The sequence below is a fragment of the Perissodus microlepis genome, chromosome 4 (genome assembly GCF_051167445.1).
Source record: "Perissodus microlepis isolate ML-2025 ecotype Zambia chromosome 4, ASM5116744v1, whole genome shotgun sequence".
Classification (NCBI taxonomy): domain Eukaryota; kingdom Metazoa; phylum Chordata; class Actinopteri; order Cichliformes; family Cichlidae; genus Perissodus; species Perissodus microlepis.
This window is the reverse complement of record NC_140464.1, coordinates 14249255-14275178: the sequence shown is the minus strand read 5'-3', so window position 1 is coordinate 14275178 and position 25924 is coordinate 14249255. Positions and strand designations below refer to the sequence as shown.

General features: G+C 42.0%; 2 protein-coding genes across 3 annotated transcripts in view; one reads left to right on the top strand and one right to left on the bottom strand.

Annotated features, from left to right (window-relative positions):
- Window positions 1-25924, bottom strand: part of coro7 (coronin 7) — a 111518-nt gene that overhangs the window by 26438 nt on the left and 59156 nt on the right. The window lies entirely within an intron of this gene.
- Window positions 672-24136, top strand: vasnb (vasorin b). Of its 2 annotated transcripts, XM_084925939.1 has the most exons (3): window positions 672-997; window positions 7945-7987; window positions 19395-24136. In XM_084925939.1, exons 2-3 carry the CDS (start codon window positions 7983-7985, stop codon window positions 21466-21468), a joined length of 2079 nt encoding a protein of 692 aa, XP_084782065.1. In that variant the 5' UTR covers window positions 672-997; window positions 7945-7982; the 3' UTR covers window positions 21469-24136. The 2 variants fall into 2 exon arrangements, with proteins under 2 accessions (XP_084782065.1, XP_084782064.1); XM_084925938.1 differs by having other exon boundaries at window positions 7945-24136.

The following is a 25924-nucleotide window of genomic DNA, read 5'->3' as shown; positions in this document are numbered from 1 at the left end:
GCAACTGGCTGTCCCTCATAAGTGAATGAACAGATGAAGCATAAGAACAAATGAAAGAAACAGTTACTAACATATTATTCTCATTTAATGTGAAGTTGAATATGCCATGGATCACTTTTTAACCCCCAGCCTTTTCCATCTGATTAGGCTTTGGCCATTTCTCGGATGGGTTCTTCCATAAGGCAACAACTTCAGCTGCTAGACACACTAAAACAGCACAACTTTCTCCACCTTCTGATCATAGCTAATCTATCTGAATATCCATTCAGATTATCCATGACTTTTAACTTTCAATCTTTCTAATCAAACCTGTTCTGGTCCACTCTATTTTTAATCTTGCAGGCACTCCCTATTTATGCAGAAGGTTAATTGGGGATCAACTGGTCACTTTGATTGACTGCTCTCACTATTCTCTGTATCCAAGCAAAAACCTGTATCAGTTTGCTTATTTCTTGCAGAGAAAGACACAAACAGTGCTCTGAGGCAAAGTTAATGGTCCCTCAAAGGAAATGCGACTAACTTTTTGTAAAAGTAAATAGTAAGATCAGTAATGTATCTTGCTCAAAACAGGTCACGCAGGTAGGAATTAAGAAATAGTGAGCTGAAAAGAGCCTGGAATTTCTCTCCTTCGCACTCTGCAAAGCTGCAAGGTGAGATGTTTGTTGCTCTCCGCTCAGCGCAGGAGTGCGCCCAACTGCAGCGCGCCTCGCCCCTCCCATTCCTCTGCTTTAAACTCTCCTCTGTGCTCACCAATAAAGCGCTTTTTGTCCAGGGAGTCGGTACTTGAACGCATTCCTTGACGTGGAGGCTGGGGTACCTTTCCAAGGATTTCATGAAGACCTTTCCTTGTAAGTTTCATACGTTCACAGAAAGGTCTTTTTTTGCGAGAGCGCACGCAGGGAAACTACCAGGTTTGGAGTTATATCGGTGAAGTGCTCTTCTTGGATAAAGACACAAGCGCGACTGCGCTTCCAGCTTCACTTTTCCGAAGTTACGGGTAAGAGTTGACTTACTTATACTTACTTATATTTTAAATGGTAGAGTGAATATTGTTTTGTTTTGTGTGTGTGTGTGTGTGTTTTTTAGCTCTAAAACACTTTCTGCATGATCGAGTCCAGCGTAAATACGCGTGAACAGGGATATATTGACAAACGGGGTTAAGTAAATGATAATTTTAAAAACATCTGAATCGACTGACTGTCAGAATAAAATGAATGTATAACAGAAAAAAAACAACACTCCAGCTGTTTGTCGGCTTTATTTCCTCTTTTAAGCACAAGCTGACAGTGGTACCGAGTTTTTTCTCTCCTGTGACAACTTTCTTAACAAAAACTCGCTCAAATAATTCAACAGACTCGTGTCTGCTTTGCAAAAACGCGTCTTTCTTGTAATGTACGGTGCGTTAAACACAAACCTGTTTCTCCTGTAAATGCACAGCAACTAAGTGGAAATCTGAATTTAATTTTTTTTTAAATGGGTTATTTGCATAGATGCGCCGCCGAGTCATTGGATTCAACAGGTTTATTGGAGATGTGGGCTCCATTAATTCTCCAGACAACAAAACGCGAGTTCCTTTATATTTGGAAAGCGCGTAAATAAACCAAACAAACCCAGAAAACAGAAAACGCGAGCGTGTGCGCGGTGCAAAAAGAGCCGCCGGGACGGTAATGAGGCGGGCTGGTGTTGGACCGCAGGACGCCGTGCAGCATGCAAGAGCCGTGCCGAATGTCTACACCGCACCGAGCGGTGTCCACCGCAGAGGACAGCTGTTTTTGGAACCACACAAGGGGACGTCCCACAACACCAAGTTCAGCAGGACACGAGCGCTGAAACGGCTCCAATACGCACACCACTCAAAGTTGCAAATTCAGTACATTTGGTTATTTTAGCATTTGGACGGTCATTGCTTTCAATGTGAAGCACAAACTGTTGAGGAAGTAAGGGCTGTGTTTCATAGGAGCAGCATTATGAAGCCTCAGATTTTGAGGAATTCCATAGATTAAAACACAACCATGTTTCATTTGTATAACGCCATAAGCCAGCTGCCAGTAAAAAGCTTACTGAAGCCCCGTTGCAATAGGCTACTAATAATTGGGCTGTCCATCAAATGCTGCTAATGTTATTAAAAGGGATTACATAACTTCATTATTATTTTTAACATTCTGCGCAATTTGACTTTTAGCTGAAGGCATTTCGGTGCAGAGACAGAAAAAATGAAACAGTTGCTCAGATGTGCGGAAAGGTAGAAATCTACTGCAAGTGTGCAGCAGAGCAGTGAGCCATGGGGTCACATTCCTGAAAGATTAAATCTCACAGTGATCAAGCCTACCAATAAACCAGCATCCAATCAAGTGACAGGATCAACAGGTTTAGACCAATCTCAGTGTGTCTGTGTCTGAAAATATGATCTCACCTTTCCAAATAATGTGCCAAATTAAACATACTAACGTTGATCTCACCAGCTTTCTTTCATCTCTGTTTTATTATGTGAATAGTTCCGAATACTCACCTGATCAAAAAAATATCTAATCTAATAAATCACAGTATATCTCATCACTTGAATCCTAAATTCAGTCCTCAGATGAGCATCATTTATAAGGCCCACACAAACAGATGCTGCAAATCACCCGATCCGTCCCAAGGCCAAATAAGCAGCACAAACTGCCCCAAAAGCCTCACTATTACCACCAAGTGTTTCCTCACAGACTATAATTACACTACAGGAGAAGCTAATGTGTTTCTGACAGTATAAAATAGTTGTAATCTGTTTATATTAGGCCAACAGAAATTGCAGGGCAGCCACAGGAGACCAATTATCCTCCACTAATGTGGAGAACTTTGAGGATAATGTGTGGAAGAGATGGCAACACAATAGCGCAACAGACTGTTTGTGGGCACAGCTTGGAATACTACAGAATGCAGAAGTGTGCTTGAATTTTTTAATATGTTAAGTAAGACTAAAAACATGTAGAGACTTGAAGCTTCATGTTTCAGTGACTGTTAGGCCTAGAAAGTAACTTGTTGACACAACCGTCTCAGTGATGAAAGAAGGATGATTACAGGAGGAGATAAACAAGGAAGCTGCATCTCTTCTGTGATGTAAAAATTTAAGTCAAAGACTTGCAATTGTGCACGAGATACATAATAACCTCAGACTGATTATCCGTGCTCCACTTTCCGGTATATTTATTCCCCTTAAGTGTCAGACTGTGGATGGGGAAGCATGACTAAGGCGACCCCTTTGTTCTAGAATCTAATTTATACAATTAAGCACAGGCCTGCTGTCACACCACTGTGACAGTGATGTTGAAACCACAGGACCCATCAAGATCTGGTTACCAACGTTGTGTCAGCCTGTACCTTTATCTGTTATTTTTATTACTTCTGGGGTTTTTTTTTTTTCTTTTACAAAATCAAGGCCAGTGTTTCATTATCTGTGCAAAAGAGCTCGAGAGGGAAAGAGCACTGATGTCTAAATCTGCTGCAGATGATGACTGACAGTTGGTGATCTTTAAGTTTTTTGTTTTGAGACGAGACAAAAAGATGAGCTGGACTTCTTACAGTAGCATCTGCTGCCTATAAATCTACTGATTATTATAATGAATAATTATTTTCTTTCTCCAAACTGTTTAAGAGGGGAAGGATTTCTCTTTTTTTTATGCCAATTAGCAGCAGTGGCTGAATCACCCTTCCCTCTGTATCAGAGGGATTAGAGGGTTAAAAGTCAGGTACGTGAGGCGAGGAGGCCTAGGGAAGGGAAGAGTGGAGAGATATGGGGGGTAGAGGTACAAAAGGAGGACAAGAGCGGGGCAGTTACGCAGCGGGAGGGAAAGGAGAGTTGACAGGACAGAAAGTTGGAGTAAGTGTGCAAATATGTGTGCGCGTGTTTATTTTTCTGGAGAACACGTGAAGCTGGGGTCTCATCGCAATTAGCAAGGAGTCTGTGTGAGCGATTCAAGGAGTGCAAATCCTCCTTCCGGGTGCCCCTTTTCAGGTGCTTCTCAGCAGGGGGTGGGGGGATTCTGCTCTCTGGTTGACAACTAAGAGCCGGAGCTCCTCCGTTATAAGAGGCGTCTTAAATAAAACCCCTGGCTTCAAAGGCCTCAGCCTCAAACATCAATGCTGAACCAGCGGTATGTGGAGGGCAAACCCCAGCCCATACGCCTGCCAAGCTAAATTGAAGAAGAGCTTGCCGATGCATCCAAATGATGCGTTCAGAAGAACCACTTCAAAACCTTGCATAAATAGACGCACACATGCAAAGGGATCTGCGGGCTTTGGAGTGCCCCGGATTGAGTGCAAACCCCAAATAACTGCTGTCCTCCGTGTCCATATGTCCACAGAGACACGCAGGCTCACAAAAGTCATATTTCACAGCTTTTCCCTATCTCTTGTTTGAAATGAACCGCTCATGTGATTAACTGTGCTATTTTTTTAACCTTCTCACTTGAGTGGAAAATCTGCAAAGAGGCAAAAAATAAAATCCCCCAAATTCCAGTGGAGTAGAGAGGGAGAGGAGCAGAGAGAGAGAGAGAGAGGCAGATGGAGAGTAACAGAGAGAGAGAGAGGATGAGAAGGAGGATGCTCGTCCCAAGTCACCACAAATTGCTGCATTTCAGTGAACCTATAAAAAAAGGAGAAACGGCTCTTAATCTAAGGTTGTAATTACTTCTGGCCAGCACTGTAATTAGGAAATGAGCCCTGAACCAGATTTTACTGGGCAAGAGCAAAAGCAAGGGCAAATGCACACGCGCACACAAGCACAGGGCTAAATTATTTGCCGCCAAATGAAAATTTAGGGTATTAATAACAAACTTTGACACAAAGCATTAAGTTTAATGTCAGTTGTTAATGTTTCACTAAGAAGTGCATGTACCTTTGGGTTAGTGTTCGTCTGCTCGCAGCTGGGTCACCAAGTGTGTGAGACCATAGAAAGTGGTCACACACACTTTCATGTAAGCGTGTGTCGCTTACAAGGTGACACGTATGCACACAGTTGCTCTCTTTCATCGCACCAGACAGTGCTTTAGTCCACCGGGTCCCCTTTTCCTTAAGGTCTATTTACACGGCTACCAGCAGACACAGATAGTGTTGTTATCTGGCGCTGTCCACGCTGATAAAGAGCCAGAGGCCTGAGCCTTACTCAGAAACATCTGAGCATGCATGCACATATGCCTGAAAACGATCGTGCATCAGCCTGCATGAACCAAAATGCAGTTGTGACAGTGACAAATCTGTATCAATGACAAGTCGCAACTTGTCACTGATACAGATTTACCCAAGAAGAAGCTTCCAAGAGTGTCATATTAAATGCCAGCCATCCAAGTAAAAGGCACCTGTTTATTTATTCCACCCAATTCTTTTAGCAGTTTAGCTTGGACTGATGTTCTGAGCTGCAATCTGGTTTATCAAGTTCATATTGAACATACATTGAGCTAACCAACTGTTTTCAGTTTTACGTGATTACTCCACAACAAAACGGTTCCAGTGTTATTGTCAGGCTGCTCAGCTCCCTCCTGTCGTACGAGAGTTTAAACCAGATGGGAAGGAGAAGAGAGGGAGGGAGAAAGAAAGAGAGAGAAGGAGAAACAGAGGCGATGAGGGTGAGGTGATATTTATGTTGAACAGATGAACACAGAGGAAGGAAGAAAATTACAGTGGAGAGAAAAGCTAAAACGTATCAGTGCTCCAAAAAAGGAAAGAGGGAGTCAGAGAGAGATTGAATATCAAAGTAAGCCAATAATAGCGAAAAGAGAGAAAATAAGAGGTACAAAGCAGGTTAAAAGATACTACAAATGTTTTGGTAGCATGCAGTCTGCACTAATTAAAGACCGAATGTCTTTGAGACAATAGTGGAAGAGATTGTCTAAGCTATTAAGGGAAACCAAGACCAGGACACTGTTGTTAGCAGTTTAGTCTTTTACAGTCATGTAAGACGTTTAGCGGTAAAAGACAATTTGTATCTATTTTAGGGTGTCTAGTTCCACTTTGAAAGCAAAAACATTTACAGTTCAGCTGAAGGACTGTCTGAGAGCGAGATACAGTGACCTCGGGTAACAGATCCGTGGGTTGTGTCAGCAGAAAGGAGTCCCCGTACTTAACTTAGCAGCCACTCATGCAAGAAGCGCTCGCTCAGCCACTGCTGGATTTACCTGTGCGAATGCATGCAAATCACAGGGAAAAAACACCCACTGACCGCACACGTACGTTCACAAAAAAGCTTCTGTGCAGCAGTCCCACAGACAAATAAACACATGGATGCAGAGCGCAGCACGGGCCTCAACACAGGTCAGCGTGCCAAAGCCAGCCCTGCAGTGCAACAGGTTATTTTCAGATATAAACACTACACCCTTGACATGAAGGAAGCATGTGGCTGCTCAGAGATATGCTACACTCTGTTGCTACACTCTGCCAGCTCTGTTCTAGGATGCCCTCTGGACCCAGTGGAGGTGGTGAGTGACAGGAGAATGGCGGCTAAGCTGTCATCACTGTTGGACAACATCTCCCACCCCATGCAGCAGACTGTGACAGCACTGAGCAGCTCCTTCAGTGGGAGACTGCGGCACCCACGGTGTGGGACGGAGAGATTTCGCAGGTCTTTCCTCCCCACTGCTGTCAGACTCCACAATAAAGACTTTAACTGATCATACACACACATCCACACATGTGCAATAACACTAAGTACAATAATCTTTTCTGGCATCGTTGTATTTTTTACTCAGTTGTATATAACATTTGTATTCTATTTTTATCTTATTGTATATTTTATTCTACTGTATATAGTATTTTATTTTATTCTATTCTGTACAGTTGTGTACTGTATTTATTCTTATTGTATTCTAATTTTTGCTTCATAACTTTTGCACTGTCCACTTCCTGCTGTGACAAAACAAATTTCCCACGTGTGGGACTAATAAAGGTTATCTTATCTTATCTTATCTTACACACAAAGTGAAGTCAGGCTTCAGGAGTCACACAAGCCAGGTATAACACGTGGTTTTGTAGTCACTCTGTTTTTCGCATCCACAGACTGTGACTCAGAGCTTAGATATATGAAAAATGGCTGCTTAGCGGGCACTTTCTGGAAGAGTCAGGCCGGTTTATGCTCCGCGGACAGATATACAATGCTGTACAGTACACAGAGAAAGAAAAGGCATGCTGTGTTTCTTAGGTAATTATCTCAGAAACCATTTTAGAACAGCATTATATCAATGAAAAAGAAAAAAAAACAACAGTTTGCCAATAGAAAAGAATGTTGAAAGTGCTTTTGGCTAAATGCCTCTCACAAATAAAACATCCATCAGGCACTCTTTAGGTTTTTCCCCAAACCAACTAATGTTTATGATCCTGTAATCACATTCAGAAATAACATCTGATACCAGATAATAGTCACAGAAAGCAGCACGAACATGAACGCACGCACAAATTGTGCTGTGGTTATGGCTAAAGCAATGTTCACCATTAAGAAAGAAATGAAGAAAGCGCGGTCAGTTTTTGCCAGCTGATATCATAAAATGAGAAGCTGTTCTTGGCTTACAGTGGAAAGCCTAATTTTGCTCTGAAATAGAAATAAAAACCATTTGATTGAATGACAACATGCTGCACAATTCTGCGTACAGTACACAACTGCAGTCTATGGCAGATGGACCGATACTACAGTCCATCTGTAGTAGGAGATGATGGAGAAAGAGTGGTCGGCCCGCATTCTTCCTCTGGCACTCTATCATTTTTGTGTTGTTGCCACACGGCTCTGCCATTGCTCGGCGTGCTCCCACACTCGGGTGGAATTTACCCAATTAACAGGAAAAAAACTTCCTGTTTCACTTATGTGCTTTTGACAAGGCATGAAAGGGGGCTGGATTCCAAATAAGTAGAAAAGAGGCACTCAGAAAAATATTGCAACACCTCTCTGGCTTGTTTTTACAACTCTTGTGTTCCTTACAGGGAAAGAAGACCTGAAGAAGAATAGTGGAAGCATCTTCATGGGGTGAGTTTTAATTATATCTGAAAGATGTGGTCGTTTTACTTGATACCAAGGTGCAAAGATAGCTTAAGTTATTATACAAGAAGAAAAAATAGACAGAAAAGTAATGTAGTATTTTTGGCACGGGCTAAATAATACAGCCCTGTGAATATTTGCACCAAGAAACCCAAACGGCACGCAGTTGGCGGTCTTTACCATGTTAACCATAACACTCTGCTCCCTCAATGGGATCCTTTCACACAGCTCTGAGCCTCTTAACAAGACTGGCAGGAGAACAAGAGCGCCTCTCTTAGCACACACGGCATTTAATAGATACAGTGAGGCTGTGTAGAGTTTCAGACAGAGGGAGAAGGAAAGGGGGGAATGGAGGAAGTTTGAAGTTTAGCATGCCGGTCTGGTTGCTGGAGAAAAAGGTAGAATAATGACCCTGTGTTTTTTGAAAACATTTTCTTAGTAACCTACATGGTTTCTGCTGTTTTGGCATTACTTTCAAATCCCCTCAAAGTCTGGTGACACCATCGTGATGATATTCCAACAATAATCTTAAAGTATTGCACATGAAAAAGAAGAATATCTGTTTTATCATTTAAAAAGTTTTTGTCCTGATCAGTGGAGTCACCCCTCTCAGGAAATCCAGATATAAACAGACAAAAAATGAACACAATCCTGTCGGTATGCAGTCTATCAAAAACAATGAGTGCTAAACTTCAGACTGGCCATTAGAATAGTCAATCTGCAGCTTTTTAATGTGTTGCTGTATCAAGAGTCTAGTCGGCTTGTCTTGTTTTACTGTCTGACAGTGCAGGATTCACCTTTACACGCTCCTTCTGACCTCTCATTCTCCATCCAGCCTGTGTTGTGCTAGTTCTCAATGAGCTGTAACAAGAACTGTGTGGGCTTGTAAAGATACACACATACACACACACACAGGATATGGCATAGCCTTGAGCATCTGGACGCACATCGCTACTTTCACTAATTGCCTCCCCCACCTCGTCCATCTCAGGGAAAACAGAGATGAGCCGAGAAGATTGGTGAAACTGAGTTCTTCTCCTGCTGCTTTTGGCTTGTAGAACATGCAGACATTCCTCAGGTCGAGGTTTCGGCTCGCTCGCTGTAAATTATTTGCTATGCAGTCAATGCTTCAGTGTTAAAACACACACTGACTCCATTTCTGCCATGATCCTGAAGTTTTAACATCAACACTGCCTTTGACTGCAGCACACGCTGACATCCTGCATGCTTGTTTTTCCTGCCTTTTTCTTAAGCATTTACTGTAACACTACACACATCTAGCCACACCTACACACTCTTCAATACGAGGTAAAATATGGGTGCACGCACATAACGAGGGGCTGAATTCAAGCCAAATGTCTGGGTGTGAGCAGTCTCTGCTGGCTCTGTGCTTTGAACGTCCAGAAATGCCACAAGTCAGTGCACTCTTGACACCGCGGCAAGAGTCACTTAATATTGTTAATATTTTTACCTAAAAGCAAACATGTAAGAGCAAACAAAGGTGTTCCGGGATATTTATATACCGTGACTCAACCATACGTATAGCCAGATCACACACACGTGTGAGCAAACACTTACACAGGTAAGCATTGTTCCCTATGTTACGGGTCAGCTCAGGAATCTGCTTGACTCACTTAATGACTAGCATGAACGACTGTGTCGATGAGAACAAGCAAACTGCTCTCAATGTAGACAAATTGCTACAATAACAAAGAACCATTTATGTCTTCTCTCTTTTACTGAATGTTGGGTCTTCTCTAGCTTTGACTAACTGAACACCGACCTACAGAAACACACATCTTTTATACCAAATGCAAAGATCCGGGTCATAAATCACACTCTAATTTGAATGTGAACCATCCACTGGTTTCTACTTATTTCTCTTTGACATACAAATGAGATCAGCTGATTTATTTTCACATTATAAGAGGTATACTGTACACTGATTTTGATGGCCTTCTATACAATCCATCATTTAAGATAGATTGCAGCATTCGGCAGAAATGTATCCTGAATTGTGCATACTGACACCCTCTAGGGAAAAGCAGGCTAAAGGCTCACTTATTTACACCTCCTCTGCTGTCATTACCCTCCTCGTCTCCCCTCCTTCATCTTGTTTAAGTGTTAGGAAACGCACACCTGCTGTGGGCAGCCTGCTGAGTTGTGGGTCACTGTTGATGTCTTAATAGACTGTTGCTGAATGAGGTCTTTACAGTCTCTAACATGGCAGAGCTCACCTGTTTAATCAGCTGTTGGCACAGGTAGCGTAGCATGTCAGTGTGGTGATAAAATGCTGGCTCACAGCATCCTATTGTGTATCTGTGGATTTTTTTAAATTTAATTTCCAGACATTTCAGTGGAGATTATGAAGTAATAATTGAGATGTAATGCATTATATTTAAGGAATGATATTGAATGGGGGGGGCTGGTTCTCTAGCAAATTATGAAAAGGATTACATAGTTAATGAACTCAGATTTCCAATAGACCAGTTTCAATACCCTTAAAAAACACTGGTTGTAATTTCTTAATAAACAAGTCACAGGGCACCTGAGGCTACGGAGGAAAGGCATGTCAACCTTGGGGGTTGGGAATACTGTGCCGCCTGACTGTTGATTTGCCAGCCAGGCTCCCCAGCGCTGGCGCGGTGCCGACACAGGCAGTAGTTTCACAATAAATTCCTTTGTGACATCGTAATCAGCACCGACGATCTCCAGTTCACATTTATCTTGTGTGTGTGGCACATGTATAAGTTGTTTTTTTGTTTTTTTTAAAGGAAAAGACTGCAGGGAAGAATAACTAGAAAAATAACAAACGGTAACTTGTGGAAAAGGTAGGGGTGTGGGGTTAGGGCCCAGAAAAACAGGTATGGTGCCTGCCTCCGAGTGATGTTTCTGATACAGAAGAAAAAGCAGGACAGCTGCACTACTGCCACTATCTTTACGTAACAAAGAATTAATAATACTGACAAGTGAACGTGATTCAATCTGCCACTCACTCGACAGCAGAGACTACCAAATCAGCGGCTTAGCTCAAAGCTAAAATAGACAATTTATCAGTAATTCACTCGGCTCTTTTCCCATCGCCTCTCTCATTTTCTATATTGTCATAGTTGAGCAGTTAGAGAAGGCAAACTCCCTTTTAAGATGTAGCTTAAATACCAAATAAGACCTGTTATCTCTTTGACCTCTGTACATCTCATTGAGAGAAATGTCCTGTAGTGCTCATCTTGTTGTATTATTGCAGACAGGTGAAAGATGTGTTGACACAGTCAAATGATAAAACTGTCATGTGCTGATCAGGTGTGAGTTTAAATGTATATTTCCAAGTCTGCATGCTGAACGTAGTCTAAATCCTAAACTGCATTTTTATTAAAGAAGCTGATATTTACCTGTCAGCACTACTGTTCCCCTTAAGCTTCTGTTTACCATCCCCATTACTTTAGCCCGGAGCTCTCGTTAGTCTAATGAGCACGTAGGCTGCTACATAGCAGCCATGAGGCCTCCCAGGGCTGTTGTGGCAAGTGGAGAAGACATGCCTTCATCAGATTCCAGTTGTGTTCCTGTCAGCGACATGAACAAACCTGAGGGAAGCAAAAGGGGCAAACAGAGGAGCAAGTAGAGTGCGGGGCGCAAAAATCACAAGGCTGAGACGGGGAATTTCAGAGATATTTGTGTGACGTGTTAAACAAGAGCACCTTCTGTTATAATGCTGTATTTGTGTGTGTGTGTGTGTGTGTGTGTGTGTGTGTGTGTGTGTGTGTGTGTGTGTGTGTGTGTGTGTGTGTGTGTGTGTGTGTGTGTGTGTGGCAGGGGGGGTTAGAGTAGATACTCAGATAAACAGCAGCAGCTACAACGGTTCAAACAATAAGAAGAAAGATGACACAGACAGGCGGATGGATAATATACGAGCGCTTCGTCAGTACGTGTGGCTTTGTTTGTCTAACAAGGATTGCCAGCCTGTCAGTCAGTCTGACCTGGAGGCACTCATAATCCTGCTTTGTGCCTGAATCATACAAACAGGATAAAGATGAAAACAGTGTCAACAGCTGTCCACAAAGTAGGGTCCATACCCTGATCTTTTAATAAAAGCAAAGCTTAAGAGTGGTTTATGTTAATTCTGGCCTATGCTTTAGTTTCCTGGTAAGTCTCCTTTAAAGTGATTTGTACAATGGAAAAAAAATGCAGGCTGGCTGGTTTCAGGTAGATAAAGGTCATAGTAGCCAGGGGACAAACTAGCATTTGTCATACCGGAGTCAAATGAATGCTACTGGAGCAGACAGAGTGTCAAAGTGTGCACATTATTTTAGGCTCACTGATAGAACAGGTCCACCCAGTCGCTTTAAACCACAAAACTTAACACACATGCAACACACAGACGCACCGTCCTGTTATGTCAGGTGTTTTGAGGACTGTCAATAGAAGTCATTCTGAATCACCGCCTGCTGTCAGTCACAGCTTGCTTTGGATGTTTCTACCACACACTCCACAGATGTGTGGACAACTGCAAACAGGGTCAGCGTGCCAGAAAGCACAATGAAGTTTTGATTCTGGCTAGAGGCGTGGTTAGTCATGCACAGGATATGAAGGCACAAGCCCAGACTTGGAGAAAGTCCAGTTTTTTATGACACAAGGATGTCATATTTACTGTTTCCTGGTGATTTAGTACTCTTGGACTCAGGCAGTGACTTCTTCAATGGTGTGGTTTGCTGTTGTGTCTGACTGAAAAGACCAACAGAGAGAAGACCAAGGGAGCAAGAAACACTGCAGGAGTAAACACCAAGGAGAAATAACAAAACAGATCAAAGCACAGGTTGTCGTTGGTGAACTGAAATCTGCTGTATCTGTGTAATGTGAGTATCCCATGGTGAAGATATCAGATAGATGCATATGTGAGACCTCTGACTGTCTGTCTGTCCCCAAAGGTCACAGGGCAGGGTGCGCTGATGAGAGACTGGCGTCAAAGTCGAGACAAAACAAGTGGACCCTGTGTCTGAGACACAGAATAAGAAGATAATAGAAGACACAGCCTCCGTCAGTGCATCCTGTGTCTCCTCTCATGTGAGCTTTTATGAAAACAAAATTGGGTCTAGCGTCTACTACACCATCAGTCATATCCTATAGCAATAAAACAAAAGGAAATGGCCCACATTTCCTTTTGGAACTCGTAGTAGCTGACCTCTATGCTCTAAAGCTCAGAGGAGGCACAACTAGACTGCACACATGCCGCTGCAGAGATCCAGCTCGTCTGGTTTTGGCTGCCTGGCTGCCCACCTCTGCTTGTTTCCTTTCCCCTCTCGCCTCCTCTTAGGTAGGAGTGCGCAGCCGGTAAAGGCTGGAAGTTTGGCGCAGGTAACAACATTTACTCAGACACACTCCTGAGGTTTTGGGTTTCATGTTGCCCTGGAGGAGGAGAGAAAACACCTGTTGTGAAGATGAGGACTTGTAAGGCTCAGGTAGACACGGATGTAACTGGAGCTGGGTGTGTACCTGTGTCGAACAAGGCCTTTTATCTATGCAGTCTGGGCCAGAGTTACAACAGACAACAACAGAATAGCAAGAGAAGTGGAAACAGAGCCTGACCTCTGACCGCCAGGAGACACTCTATGCTTCATTGGCTCATTGGTTTTATTGTTCCATGGACTGATGCTATCTGACCAGATGAATGGAAGAAATACTGTTTGGCTTTCAGACTCTTCTGTGCTAGCATTTGCTGTCTTTATTTATATAGCATCTTTAGTTTTCTTTCTTCTGCCACTGGAGTCAGTGGCGGGCCACTATGATTCTCATATTCAGCTTCACACATTCTCATTGTTGGACTCTGCTAGAATAGCTTTGCATGATTCATAGATGAAAATAATCCGTAATTATCTTATACTGACCCTTGTAGCCATGTGTAATATAACCTAAAAAATGTAATGGTTTGTAAATGACAGAAAATAGGCTTGAAGTTGGTGTCGTGTTTATGCACAAATTTTTTTGCCTATATATCAAGGATGCTGCAATGAGTATAAATTTTTCCTACCAGTGCTTAGAGCCCTGGTTTTAACATAATTTGATCTGAAGTTGCCACACCACCTAAGCCCTGCTGAACTGGCCACGCTGGCCTCCTCAGTCTCCCTTGCAGCTGTATTTTGCAACTTCATTCTTAGCACATTAAGACAGATGTGTTACACCGAAATGCAAAATGTAACTACTCAAACACAGAGCTGCCCCACAGCGCTGAAGATATACACAGTTTTATGTGAGTGTTACTATTCTACTACCCTCCCATTCACCCCTGGACTGTATATTATTGCTCTCTTTCAAGTTCTCCAGCTGCAGGCTCTAATTATTGCTTCACATTGTCGTAATATGCAGGCACGTTTCGACCTATAAATCCGCAGATGAAAAGAGCCGCCTTTAACACCGATATTGAAGCGGCTAGTTGAGATATAAATCACAGTATGGAACGCTTAAAGTGTAGAAAGTTGAGAAAAGTGCATCATTGGTCTGTTATTAGGAGGCGGACCAACTACAACCTGCCTGTTTATGAAAACATCAGCCCCATCATTCAGCACTAGCAGAAGCAGATGTACAATGGGTGAGTTAATTCCCTTTTTTCTTGTGGTAAGGCTGAAATCAGTAGGAAGCTTTGTTTGTAAAACTGCTACAGAGCCTAACCCCCTCCGTACCACTACAAAGCACAGCAGTGATACTGTGGCTTCAAGAGGAGTATTACCAGTGACAAACTCAGTAAAACGATCATTCTTCTCTTGTTTCACATTCCCCTCCCTTCCGCCTGGCGTGTTTGTTTTCTGTCTTCTTGATTGACCTTGATGTAAGTGCTGCATTAGCAGAGCATATTTTGGAATGTGATCTGTCTTTTTAACAAAGTTACGACTGGCTTCACTTAGATTTTAATGCAGCTGAGCCTTGATCTTAAGAGACACCTAATCCTTTCTTGCCTCGTTACAATTTTACCATTATTTGCGCTGAGAGCACACAATGATGAAAGAAAACAGCCAATGGCTTTTGTGTAAGCAGAAAATCTTGCTATCCTGTTATGATCCTAAAACCTCTGAGCATCCCTTCACTGAGTGTTGATGACATCAAGTGCTGCGCTCCTCGTGCCACCGTAAAAATGTGTTTTCTCATCTACCATAGTTCAACAGGTACAACCAGCATCAAAGTGACAAACAAAAAACGTGTTGGCTCATAAACAAATATTTCCTGCATTTCACGCATACTGGCAGTCTCGCGTTAACATAGCTGACATTGTTTGAATTCATACTTTAAGCTTTGTGTTTCTGGTGTCTGAACAGATGTTTTCATGTCTCTCCAGAGCTACATTACATGCAATCTTGTCATCATCAAATATTCTACATAAGTGTTTTTTTCCCCCTTCAGCTTCATTTCTAATTATCTCTTGACCCCTTTGTCACGTTGATGGATAGCCCCACAGGATTGTGGATAACAACATCCATCTGGGACACTGCTGACAGTGGAAAGGGACAAGAACATGAGTGTGTTTGGAGTGTGTGGGCTTTTGCCTTCTCATAGATGGAAAAGCTGCAAAAACAGAGAGGGAAAAGATTGACACTGGAAAGGATTATTATGTACGACTAGTATGAATTCGAGTATGAACCAGCTATAATAAGTTAGCTCAGCTTGCAGAAATAGTAAATATTATATTAGGGCACCGCAGAGCCAGCAGGCCTGTGCATACCATACACACCACAACTTTCTTGTTGCCTTCATTACCCCTCAGTGTTGGCCTTCGGCTCTAAAGATAAAAACTCTTGACACTCATCCAGCCAGGATTTAATTGTTGAAGCCCACTTCAAAGCCAGGCCTTATTCACCCTGGTGCCCTTGCTGACAGAAACCCGCTCTCGTCTTCACTGCTGCTTGTGTTTTCTTATCTTCCTTATCTTGAAAAGAAAGAAAAACCTGGATAAGAAGTGAGAGGGGGAGAGGGGAAAATGCTTTTGTTCCTTCTGTTGATTTTTCTTTCTAAGGCTCTTTCAATGCTTTCCCCACTATTATTACGCAAAGATGTTCCCAAAGTCTGTTTTTTCTTTTGTGTGTGTGTGTGTGTGCTTTCCTCTTACTGTTTCAGGCTCTTGGGTGATACTGTGTATTAATCAGCCAACATGTCTTCTTCTAGTATGGACCACAAACCTAAACTCATGCATAAAACCCCCCACAGAAGTAAGCACGATTATTGCGTGACAGACAGACAAGGTCACATTAATTCAATCCATTATCGGTTCATAAACCTAAAATAAGCTTCCTTACTTTTTCAAACTCACCGTCTGTCTGTCTCAGAAATATCTCAAATGCACAGGGGAGAGAAAAGGAAATTACAACTCAAGGAGAGAGAAAGAAGGCTAAAAGGGAGGGGGGAGGGCCATTCCTCAAAATTTTAATCTCTCTTTCAGCCCTCCACCTCCACTCACAGGAGGCAGTCAGTACCAGAGCATATTGGATCAATGCTGCACTGACGCCACAACTGCACCTTATCTTAACCTCCGATCTGCATAAGCCACACATTTGAAGGGAAAGAAAGCAGGCAAATCTAAACTATCAAGCTACAGTTTATCTGTGATCTGGCTATATTCGCTGGGTAAATTCCTCCCCATCCACCTCCACCACAGTTTCTCCTCCATTGGGTTATCAGATGTGCCTGGCCCACTTTGGAATGAGGCACGCTCAAATAAACACGTTGCCCCGGGGAGCTACGGTAGAATCGCCATGATGAGTTTCTAAGAAAAATATTCACAGTTTTATCTGCATAGCTTACTCTTCTCTCAAAGCTGCCTTGATGTTGTTGTATATTCTGGCAGCGGACCCCTATACCCGCGTCTGGCACTGATATATTGTAACAAAGTGAAGTTCCGCTATGTCCAGAAGGAATAAGAACATTTTTTGGACAACTTCTAACACTCAATATGCTTTTTCTACATTTTGAAGAAGGTTAAAATAACGTGTGTGTACCCTCTCTGATACACACACGATATCATGGCCTGAAACTAAAATGCAGCACCCCTGCACAGTGACGCTATGAAAACCTGAAACCATCTGCATGCATTCCAGCTGTTGTTTGATTCTCCCTATCCTCTTTATCTCCTGTTTATCTTCCCAAATCCTTTTATTTTTCCTTGCTCTACACACATATGCAGCACAGCAGCTACACTTTCTTTTCCCCCTTTTTCATCAATGCATCCATAATTTCTGAGCCTGGTCTCAAAAAATGAGTCTCCAAGACTATATCTGGCCTTTGGAGTTGTGCCTCAAGTATTTGTTAAGCAGAATATGAATTTCTGAACAGGTGAAAATAAACTGTACATATCACCTGTTTAAGTGAGTGTGTGTATTTAGTCATAGCCGCCAGCAAGCTTATGTCATGATTGCTTTCAGCACGAGATTTTCCAACACAGAAGGCGTCTAACTTTCTGCATGGCTGACAAAGCTGGACAGTGTTTCCATCCTGTTAGCAGGTGCAGACTCTAAAAACCCACTAGCTGTTTTGCTTAATAAACCTGTAAGGTTTGAACAGGTTCATGTCATTAACATTTGGCTGAACAGAACAATAGTTCTGCCTTGTTGGAAAGAGTTGGCAGTAGGAGCTCAAGCCTATGCCATAGTTGCTTTTAGTTTATACACTGGAGAAGGAAAATAAGAGATGGGGAACTCTTTCCAAGGAGGTTGCAATTTCAAGGAGGAGCGGAAAGAAAAGTATGCCAAAAGGGAAGGAAAATAAATGCCAAAGCTGTGGTGTGATGAGATGATACTCGCCCTTCCTCTGGCTCACTGATGCAGCTGCCTTGATCTCCTCTCCAAGTTCAGACATTGGATACAATGACTTTTTTTGTGCATGTTTTATTAAAAAGTGAAAAGAAAGACCAGAGCATGATATTAAAAAGTTCTTAAAATTTACATCTACTCTTTTGCCACAGTAACATTTACCGGGCCTAAAACTTATACTTTGTATTAATGAAACAGCAAAACATGGCTAATGATGCCTACTGCATGAGTCAATTAAGGAAAACAACAACAACACTTGATTTTAAACCCTGTATTTAATCATAAATAGTACAAAGACAACAAATGCTGAACCTGTACCAGAGATTATGGAATTTTTATACTATTTATTTAATTTAAAGGAGATATTTTTCACATATTAACATGTAAGTTTGGAAAAAAAGAAAAAAAAAGAATAGAATCAAAAAATAAAACACACAATAATTTATTTGGCTATTTTGGTGAAATGAGGAGTGACCCCAGTTAAGCAGTGTAAGAACAGTGTTTGTGTAGTGCAAATAACAACTGCATCATTTAAAGCCCTAAAACACACTTTTTCAAGTAACTAAAATTAAATAGTGATATTAAATAAAGTTGACTGCTAAAATCATCGAAGGTGGATAGTGTTGCCTCTTTCTCCAAGGCTGTCTGACTTCTCTATTTCCATTCAGTCCTCTCTGCCTCTTCACATCCCTCTTCTCCTTTGAGTTCTTTCAAGCACTGTGTTGACACTTCCAGTGTATTTGTTTTAAGGCCTGGGCTCATTTTGGCTTTGAATCACTGTAATATATCTTATTGATGTTCTACTCTCATCAGCAGCAGAACTCCTCCTTCAAACCCAGTTGGAGACGTTTATTAGACATATATAACTAGCTGGCATAGCTCTACATCTATGGCCAATTCTTCACAATCGGGTGTAGCATGGCATACATTATACACACAGACACACAAAGGTGACATGGTTATATTAAACTGAAGATACTCAGGCATGGATTTAATTGTTCAGAGGACATTCGTCTGTTTCACTGGCTCTTGAGAAACAGAGAAACACACTTTGTTGCAGACAAATAGCGTGTGGTTGACAGGCTTCAGTGCCAGTCATTAGCATAGGGAGGACTGTTAACTTTAATCCCACAGAGTGTACGGTGCTGTGTTGGCAGTCTAGATCCAAATTTAAAACTGTGAGATCACTGCATATATCTTGCTGCACAGACTATTACATAGGCAATGTCTTTTAGCCAGAAAAGTGTGGCAGGGTGCCATTATGTCAGCTTTTCACAGAGTATGGCATCAGGCTCGAGACTGAGGTCATGGACACAGCCCTATTGTTTGACCACCTTTGATCACTGGCTGCGCATAGTTAAAGCCTTTGATAGTAATCTGGCTTCATGAAATTCAGTAAAGAGCACACTGTGAATCAATAACTCACTCAAGCCAATTTGGAAAATCTCTGTTGTTCTACATGCCCTTAAATGTATGTGACTGATGACAAAGGCCATAAAATGTTTATATACTGCTGTTGTATCCTATTTACCAGTCAGTACGTATTCTTTATTACTATGAATGTTTATACAGTTGACTAATAGGTTTTTTTTTATGTTATCTTGTTTCAGGCTGAGCATGGAGAGAGTCAGCACCATGAAGATCTTTCACATTCCTGTGATCCCCTTTGTGTTTCTCCTCATCCTTCCTGATGGCATCTTTTCTAGCGAATGCCCAGTAGGTTGCAGCTGTTCTTCAGGATCCATTTTTTGTTTCCAAAGACGTTCCTCTACCATCCCAAAGGGAGTGGACCCATTCACAAAAAGCCTCTACCTGTTTTCCAATGGCATTGAAGGCTTGACAGCTGAGGACTTTAATGGACTACAGAACCTGGACATGCTGGATCTCAGTCAAAATAAACTAACCCATCTTCCCAATCGGGTGTTTGAACCTCTGATTTCTTTGCGAAACCTGGACTTGTCATCCAACCAGATCACTCACATTTCAGAGGAATGCTTCCACGGTATGAAACTGCTTGAGCGTCTTTATTTATATAGTAATCACATCAAGACTATCCACCCTGCAGCCTTTAATGGCTTGGAGCACCTAATTGAACTCAAACTGCAGGGGAACCAGTTGACATCCCTTCCAACCCTCTCAATGTCTCATCTGCTGTTGCTGGACCTTCGCTTTAATACTTTACCCACTTTGGGTCCTTCAGACCTTCAGACCCCAAACCTCGAGTCACTCAAATTGGGAGGTGTGGGGCTTACCAGTCTGAATGAGGAGCTCATAACTGGTCTGAAGAATCTCCATGAATTGGACATCTCAGAAAACAAACTCGAATCTTTTCCCTCAGTGCTTAAAGAGACCCCAGGGCTGATTCACCTTAGCCTGGCTGGAAACCCAATGGGTCCTGTTAAGGTTCAGGACCTGCAGAACCTTGGGGAGCTGCAGGAGTTGGACATAAGCAGCCTCAGTCTGCAGGGCCTCCCTGAAGAGTTCTCCCAGCTATTCCCCCACCTCAGAAAGCTCACACTTGCACAAAATCCCTTCAACTGCCTCTGCAACTTAGCATGGTTCCCGAGATGGCTCAGAACCCAGAGCATCACCCTTGAGAAAACAGAGGAGACCCGCTGCCATTTCCCACCTATCAATGCTGGAAAGGTATTAGAAAGACTGGATCATAGAGATTTTGGCTGTCCTACCACAACCACTGTCACCACTAGTACTGTAAAAACAACTACCACCCAGCCTGCTCTAGTCACTACCTTCCCAACAACTACTAAGGTAATTCCCGCTCCTCGGGCCAGTGACAACCCCACTGAAAAAGAAGGTGATTCTCCGGACCCCCCTGTTCCTGCGTCCCCCAGTAGCAGCATAAACCCAGACGAGGAGAATTTCTGTCCCTCTCACAACTGTCTGAATGGGGGTACTTGTCATTTGGACCAACGTGGTCAGGTAATGTGCACCTGTCCACCTGGTACCTCTGGCATGTACTGTGAAATCCAAAACCATCACCCACCTTCACCACCTGTTGCAGAACCCCACATACCAACTGTCACTGCAGACACACTCGACATCAGCTTGCGTGAGATAACCGGAACTTCTGTCCTCCTGGACTTTCATCGCTACACTGAAAAGCAGCCTAACATCCATGGAATCCGTTTAACCTACCGCAATCTCTCCGGACCAGATCGCAGACAAATTCAATTCAATCTCCCTCCAACCTTGCTGGAGTACACACTTAACGGCCTGAATCCTAACTCCACCTACATGGTGTGTGCCAGTCCATTAAGGTCCCCCAATGGCATAGACAGCGTCTGCACCGAGGTCCATACAGCCCCTCGAATCCTTAGAGGCACTATTCCACTGGTTGAGGATCCAAAGCTAACCAAAATGCTGGCCCCTGCAATTGTGATCCTGTTACTTCTTATACTGATAGCAGTAGCAGTGGGAGTGGTATGCTATCTTCGCAGGAAGAGGACCAAGGGCAACCTAGACCTTGACTGTGATCCCTCCCAGCTAGAGTTGGATGGAGTTAAAGCTGGCTTAGACAATGGGCCCCTGCCTCAAAAGCAGTTGCAACTTATGATCCCAGAACCTGCTGTTCAGAGTGGAAATCAGGAATATGAGGTTTTACTACTACAGGATCACTGTATGTCAAATAACAACATATCTTTACATAAGCCTTCCTGCTTTTGACAACTGCCTTTTTTACTACTCTAATCCCAATGAGGATTTTTAAATGTTCAACTTTGCCCTCTTAAGTAAAAAAAAGAAAAAGAAAAAAGGAGCAGCTACTGCCGTTGTGAAAGTGGAGAACAAAGTGTCAGCTGACCAACGAAACAGGAAGATGGACATATATTGAACTTCCTGGTTATTTCTTTGTCTAAGCAGACATTAAACAAGTTCAGAATTTGCTTTTGGACTTCAAAAAGCATAAAATGTGCTTTTCACTCCATTTAAAGGCTGCATATTTGCTTGAATGCAGTCAGGCCCCATGGTGTGATATGATGCTGGAACTCGTGTTTTTTTTGTCATTGACTGAAAACAGGGTTAAGAGACAGAATCACCTCATGCTCTCCTTTATCTGTCCATAAAGGGGGTTGTGCTGCCTTTCCCGATCACACCAGCCCAACTAAAACAGTCAGCAATTTTTTTTTTGCTGAGTGTAACTCATCAGTACTACCCCACAACGGGATCAGTGCTTGCTTGCTGTGAATGACCTTTAAGACACTAAATGAAGTTGTGCAAAGAAAAAACTGATGCCTTTATTGTTTTATCTGGCTCTAAGACTTTGTTATGTATGTTTGTCATGCTTTTTTTTTTTTTTTATATCTGTGTCTATTATTTTTTTAAAATTGTGCAACATTGTGACTGTTAACAGCCCTCAGCACCCTCCTCCCCACCTCTTGTGACTAACAGACAAAACAGCAGATTAAAATCTTTGAAGATTAAAACTCATTGGTACCAGTAAAGTCAATCAAAGAGCTTTGCCCCCAGAATATCAGACAGTCTAAGTAGATGTGAGTCTGGACAGAGTCGAGACTAAATCCCCCTTCTCCATACTGGAGCCCTCAGCCTGCTTTGCCACCACAAAGAGAGGTGGTAAGCAGGATTAGAAAAAGTACAGAGGGGAGCAGTTGACATACCCCCCTCTGTTTCACAGGTAATTACAGTAAAACACTTGACAATACACAGCAAAACTTTGGATACCTTATTTATGGTTTATAGTCACCGTTTTATCCCTCAACCAAAATACACTTAAAACATACTAACCGGCCTGGCTGACAAAAAGTAAAGCAAACAGTGGATGTGTATTGTGTTTCCCTTGATTAAAAAATAGCCTGCATGTAACGCTATGCACAATTTCTCTTTGGCAAGCAGGATCCCGGTTTTGCTCATTCGTACTAAACGAGACTATGAACAGGCACAAGCCAGAATGCAGCTAACACAGTGTTTGTATTGTTGTGAGACTAGCAGAGATCCACTGCATGACTGCTATTATTACAGACAGGTCAGTAAGCTCCAAAGCAAATTAATGAGAGGTGCATGAGGGGGTGGAGGTGCGTGTATGTGTGGATGCGTATGTGTGTGTGTATGTGTGTGTGCAGATCTGTCATCATCAGCGATAATGCAAGCACATGTTCTGTCTTGCACAAACACCTGTACCAGTTAACCCCTTTATGTGCCCACATGCCTGCGGAGGTACTTAAGCAACTCCACTTAAAGGCAAACACACCAAAGACACCTCTGTGAATGTCTGTAACGTTACCTACAGTATTTCCAGTGTACAGCTAACAACTCTATGCTAACGTAAGCGTCTGGAGAACCCACGATCATGTGATAAAACTGGAATATTTTTTTCTGTAAAATAGAAAACATTGAAGATCACCACAAGTATTTTTGATGTGATTGTTAATTTTTCCCTGTTTACTTTGGGAAACCCTTTGCTATTATGTGTTGTTTATTTTTTACTCTGTGAACATCTTTGTACAAGTGGAAAAAGTGATATCATTAAATGAATATCCAAAAATACAAATCATCCTTTTTGTATTTCTTTCTATACATTTTTGCTGGTGTTTATTATTCTTAATGGTCTATAGCTGCCTTAACATTTACAATCAGTCTATGCCACCTTATTGGCAAACAACACTTAGCGTGTGCCTGCCAACTTTTTGTTGCCATTGTCATTCACCAATCATATTCCTAGCTATATGGCCACTAGTATTATTAAATTAAAAGAAGCTCTGTTTGTTTTATGATCACACTTTTGCTTCAGTCTGAACACAAGTAGAGTGGCTACAGCAATACAAACACCACAAAGTGCCACTCCTGTTATCTAAGTCTCTGCTGTAATATTCAGAGTGAGGATTTTGCATAAGCACCTCAAAATGTAATTGGATCAGCACTTCAGGTGCAGCTTGGAATTTTTAATCACACTTTGAGCATCAGTAATCCAAGTATTATTGTTATTAGCTTTTTGATTATTAAGTAGTAACATCACCATCCCTTTATGAACACCATTTTCATCTTCTACTTCCAGCAGGATAAAGAACCATGTCACAAAGCTCATATTATGTCAGAATGGTCTTGAACATGACAGTACGTTCACTATAATTAAACCCATAGAGCACCATTGGGAATAGGTGGAACAGGAAAGCTATGCTATAATGTAAACACAGAGCAATATAGATGGCAACATAGTGAATCTATGGCACAAAAGATGTAATGCAGTTCTAAAGGCAAAAGGCAGTAAAACCTAGTATTAAGACGTACCTAATAAAATGGCTGGTGATCACAGACATATTATGTATGTTCAGCCTCAGTCACACAGACCTAGAGACCTATCAGAGACCCCCTATAACAACCACTGGTGGTGAGTGGTTGCGGGCTGTTGCTCGGTGAAATGGTCACATTGAGGAGATCATTCGTCCTCAAAGTAAAGGTTGCGCTCAGAGTGAGGCACAACCTTACTGGTTTGTATTTCACATTTTCAAGTTTCAGTACAGCTTGATATGTTTGCGAGTCAAGTCGGTGAATACTGTACATTCCTAGTACAGCGTTCTGGCAACGAACAAGGCGACTGCAAGGAGCTTTTTTGTGCAGCACCCTCTTTGTTACCAATTTCACCAGACATCAACTACTTCAAACTGAACTGGAAAAACATGTTTTTCATCTTTCAGTTTTGGCAATATCTTTGAGATCTTTCACTCTAGTCTACATGTCAAAGCGTCGTTGAACAAGATACTGAACTCTGAGTCCATTTACCATTTAGAGATAAACTGACTTCAAGGTCAGACGTTTGAAGAAGCTCTCTCTGTTATGTCTTTGGTAGAGCATTTGTTTCGGGTTAAAAACTAGATTGTTCAGTTTTCAGTTTTCAGTTTTATTTGTCATATGCAAGTTAGCACAGGGTCAACATTGCAATGAAATGTGTTTGACGAGCAGCAGTCACACAGCAGCATGATACAGTAGGAGAAAATATAATAAAATAAGATTGGGTAATAAGGTGAATCCTGTTTTTTTTAACTTAATAAATTTAGTTTCTGTTCATTCTTTATCTTTAAGGTATGTTCTAAGGTTTTTGCTTGCCTACATTTTATCTTGCAAGGTAATCTTTAAGCTGAGCCTGATGTTTCCTTGAACATAAAACAATGATTCCCATTCTCTTCCTCATAATGAGAATTATAGCCTATTCATATGACACCATTATCGGATTGGTACCAGTACTGGCAGATATCTCAAACCAGGGTATCTGTATCAGATGGTAAGTGGAAAAACATTGACCGTGCAACTAGGGGTGGGTTTTTATAATCGATTTATCGATTAAAATCGATTCTGGCTTGGATAACGTAAAATCGATTCATTAAAATCCCAAATCGATTTTTTAATATAAATTTATTTTGCCCGAAATGCCAGAATCTCTGGTGAAATCTCACAAAATTTCAACAACCACCAAACAGCTAAGACAGTAAATGAGAGCAGGAACACGGATTCTGCACAAAGACAAAACCCGCGGATCAGAATCAGTTAGATGTCGCCTTTCTCACAGTCGGGGCTGAAAGCCGACAGCTCGCTGATTCTGATCTGTCGGCGGGTCCGCGCTTTGTGTTCCCTTTATGCGCGGATTCTAAAGCTGTTAGTTTGATGTCTCTCCAAACAATATTGACCGAACCAGCAGCAAAAGAAGATCCAAACTACGCTTCACATAAACATCGTCATGTATTCACTCTTACTTTTACTGTTTTGCTTCACCACGACGCACAGCTCTCTCTCTCTCTCTGTACTTCAAGAACAGTTTCCCGTCTAAAAATCTGTTTTCTTCATTATTCGCTTGCTTGTTACGCACAAGTCTACCGTTGTTTACAGCGCTGTCGGCCGACGTTTTTTTTTTCGTTTTATATACTTCCGAAAAGAAAACCTAATTTCTGCCGTTCAATACTGAACAAATTTAAACTTTTTAAAATTATGCAAAATGCAAAACGCTTAGCCGTGTCTCTAATAAAACCGCTGTAACTTCAGAGGTAATGTTCATGTGTTGATTAATGGTTTTCTTTCGTTTTTGATGTACTGCAGAATATTTTTATAAAATCCCAGGCCAGGAAAATCACCTTCATGTTTTTCTGTGTTTTATCCTCAGCTACTTTGACACAAA

Excerpts from the sequence above, each read along its gene's own strand:
- vasnb (XM_084925938.1), top strand. The coding sequence starts at position 19,345 with ATGTTTATACAGTTGACTAATAGGTTTTTTTTTATGTTATCTTGTTTC.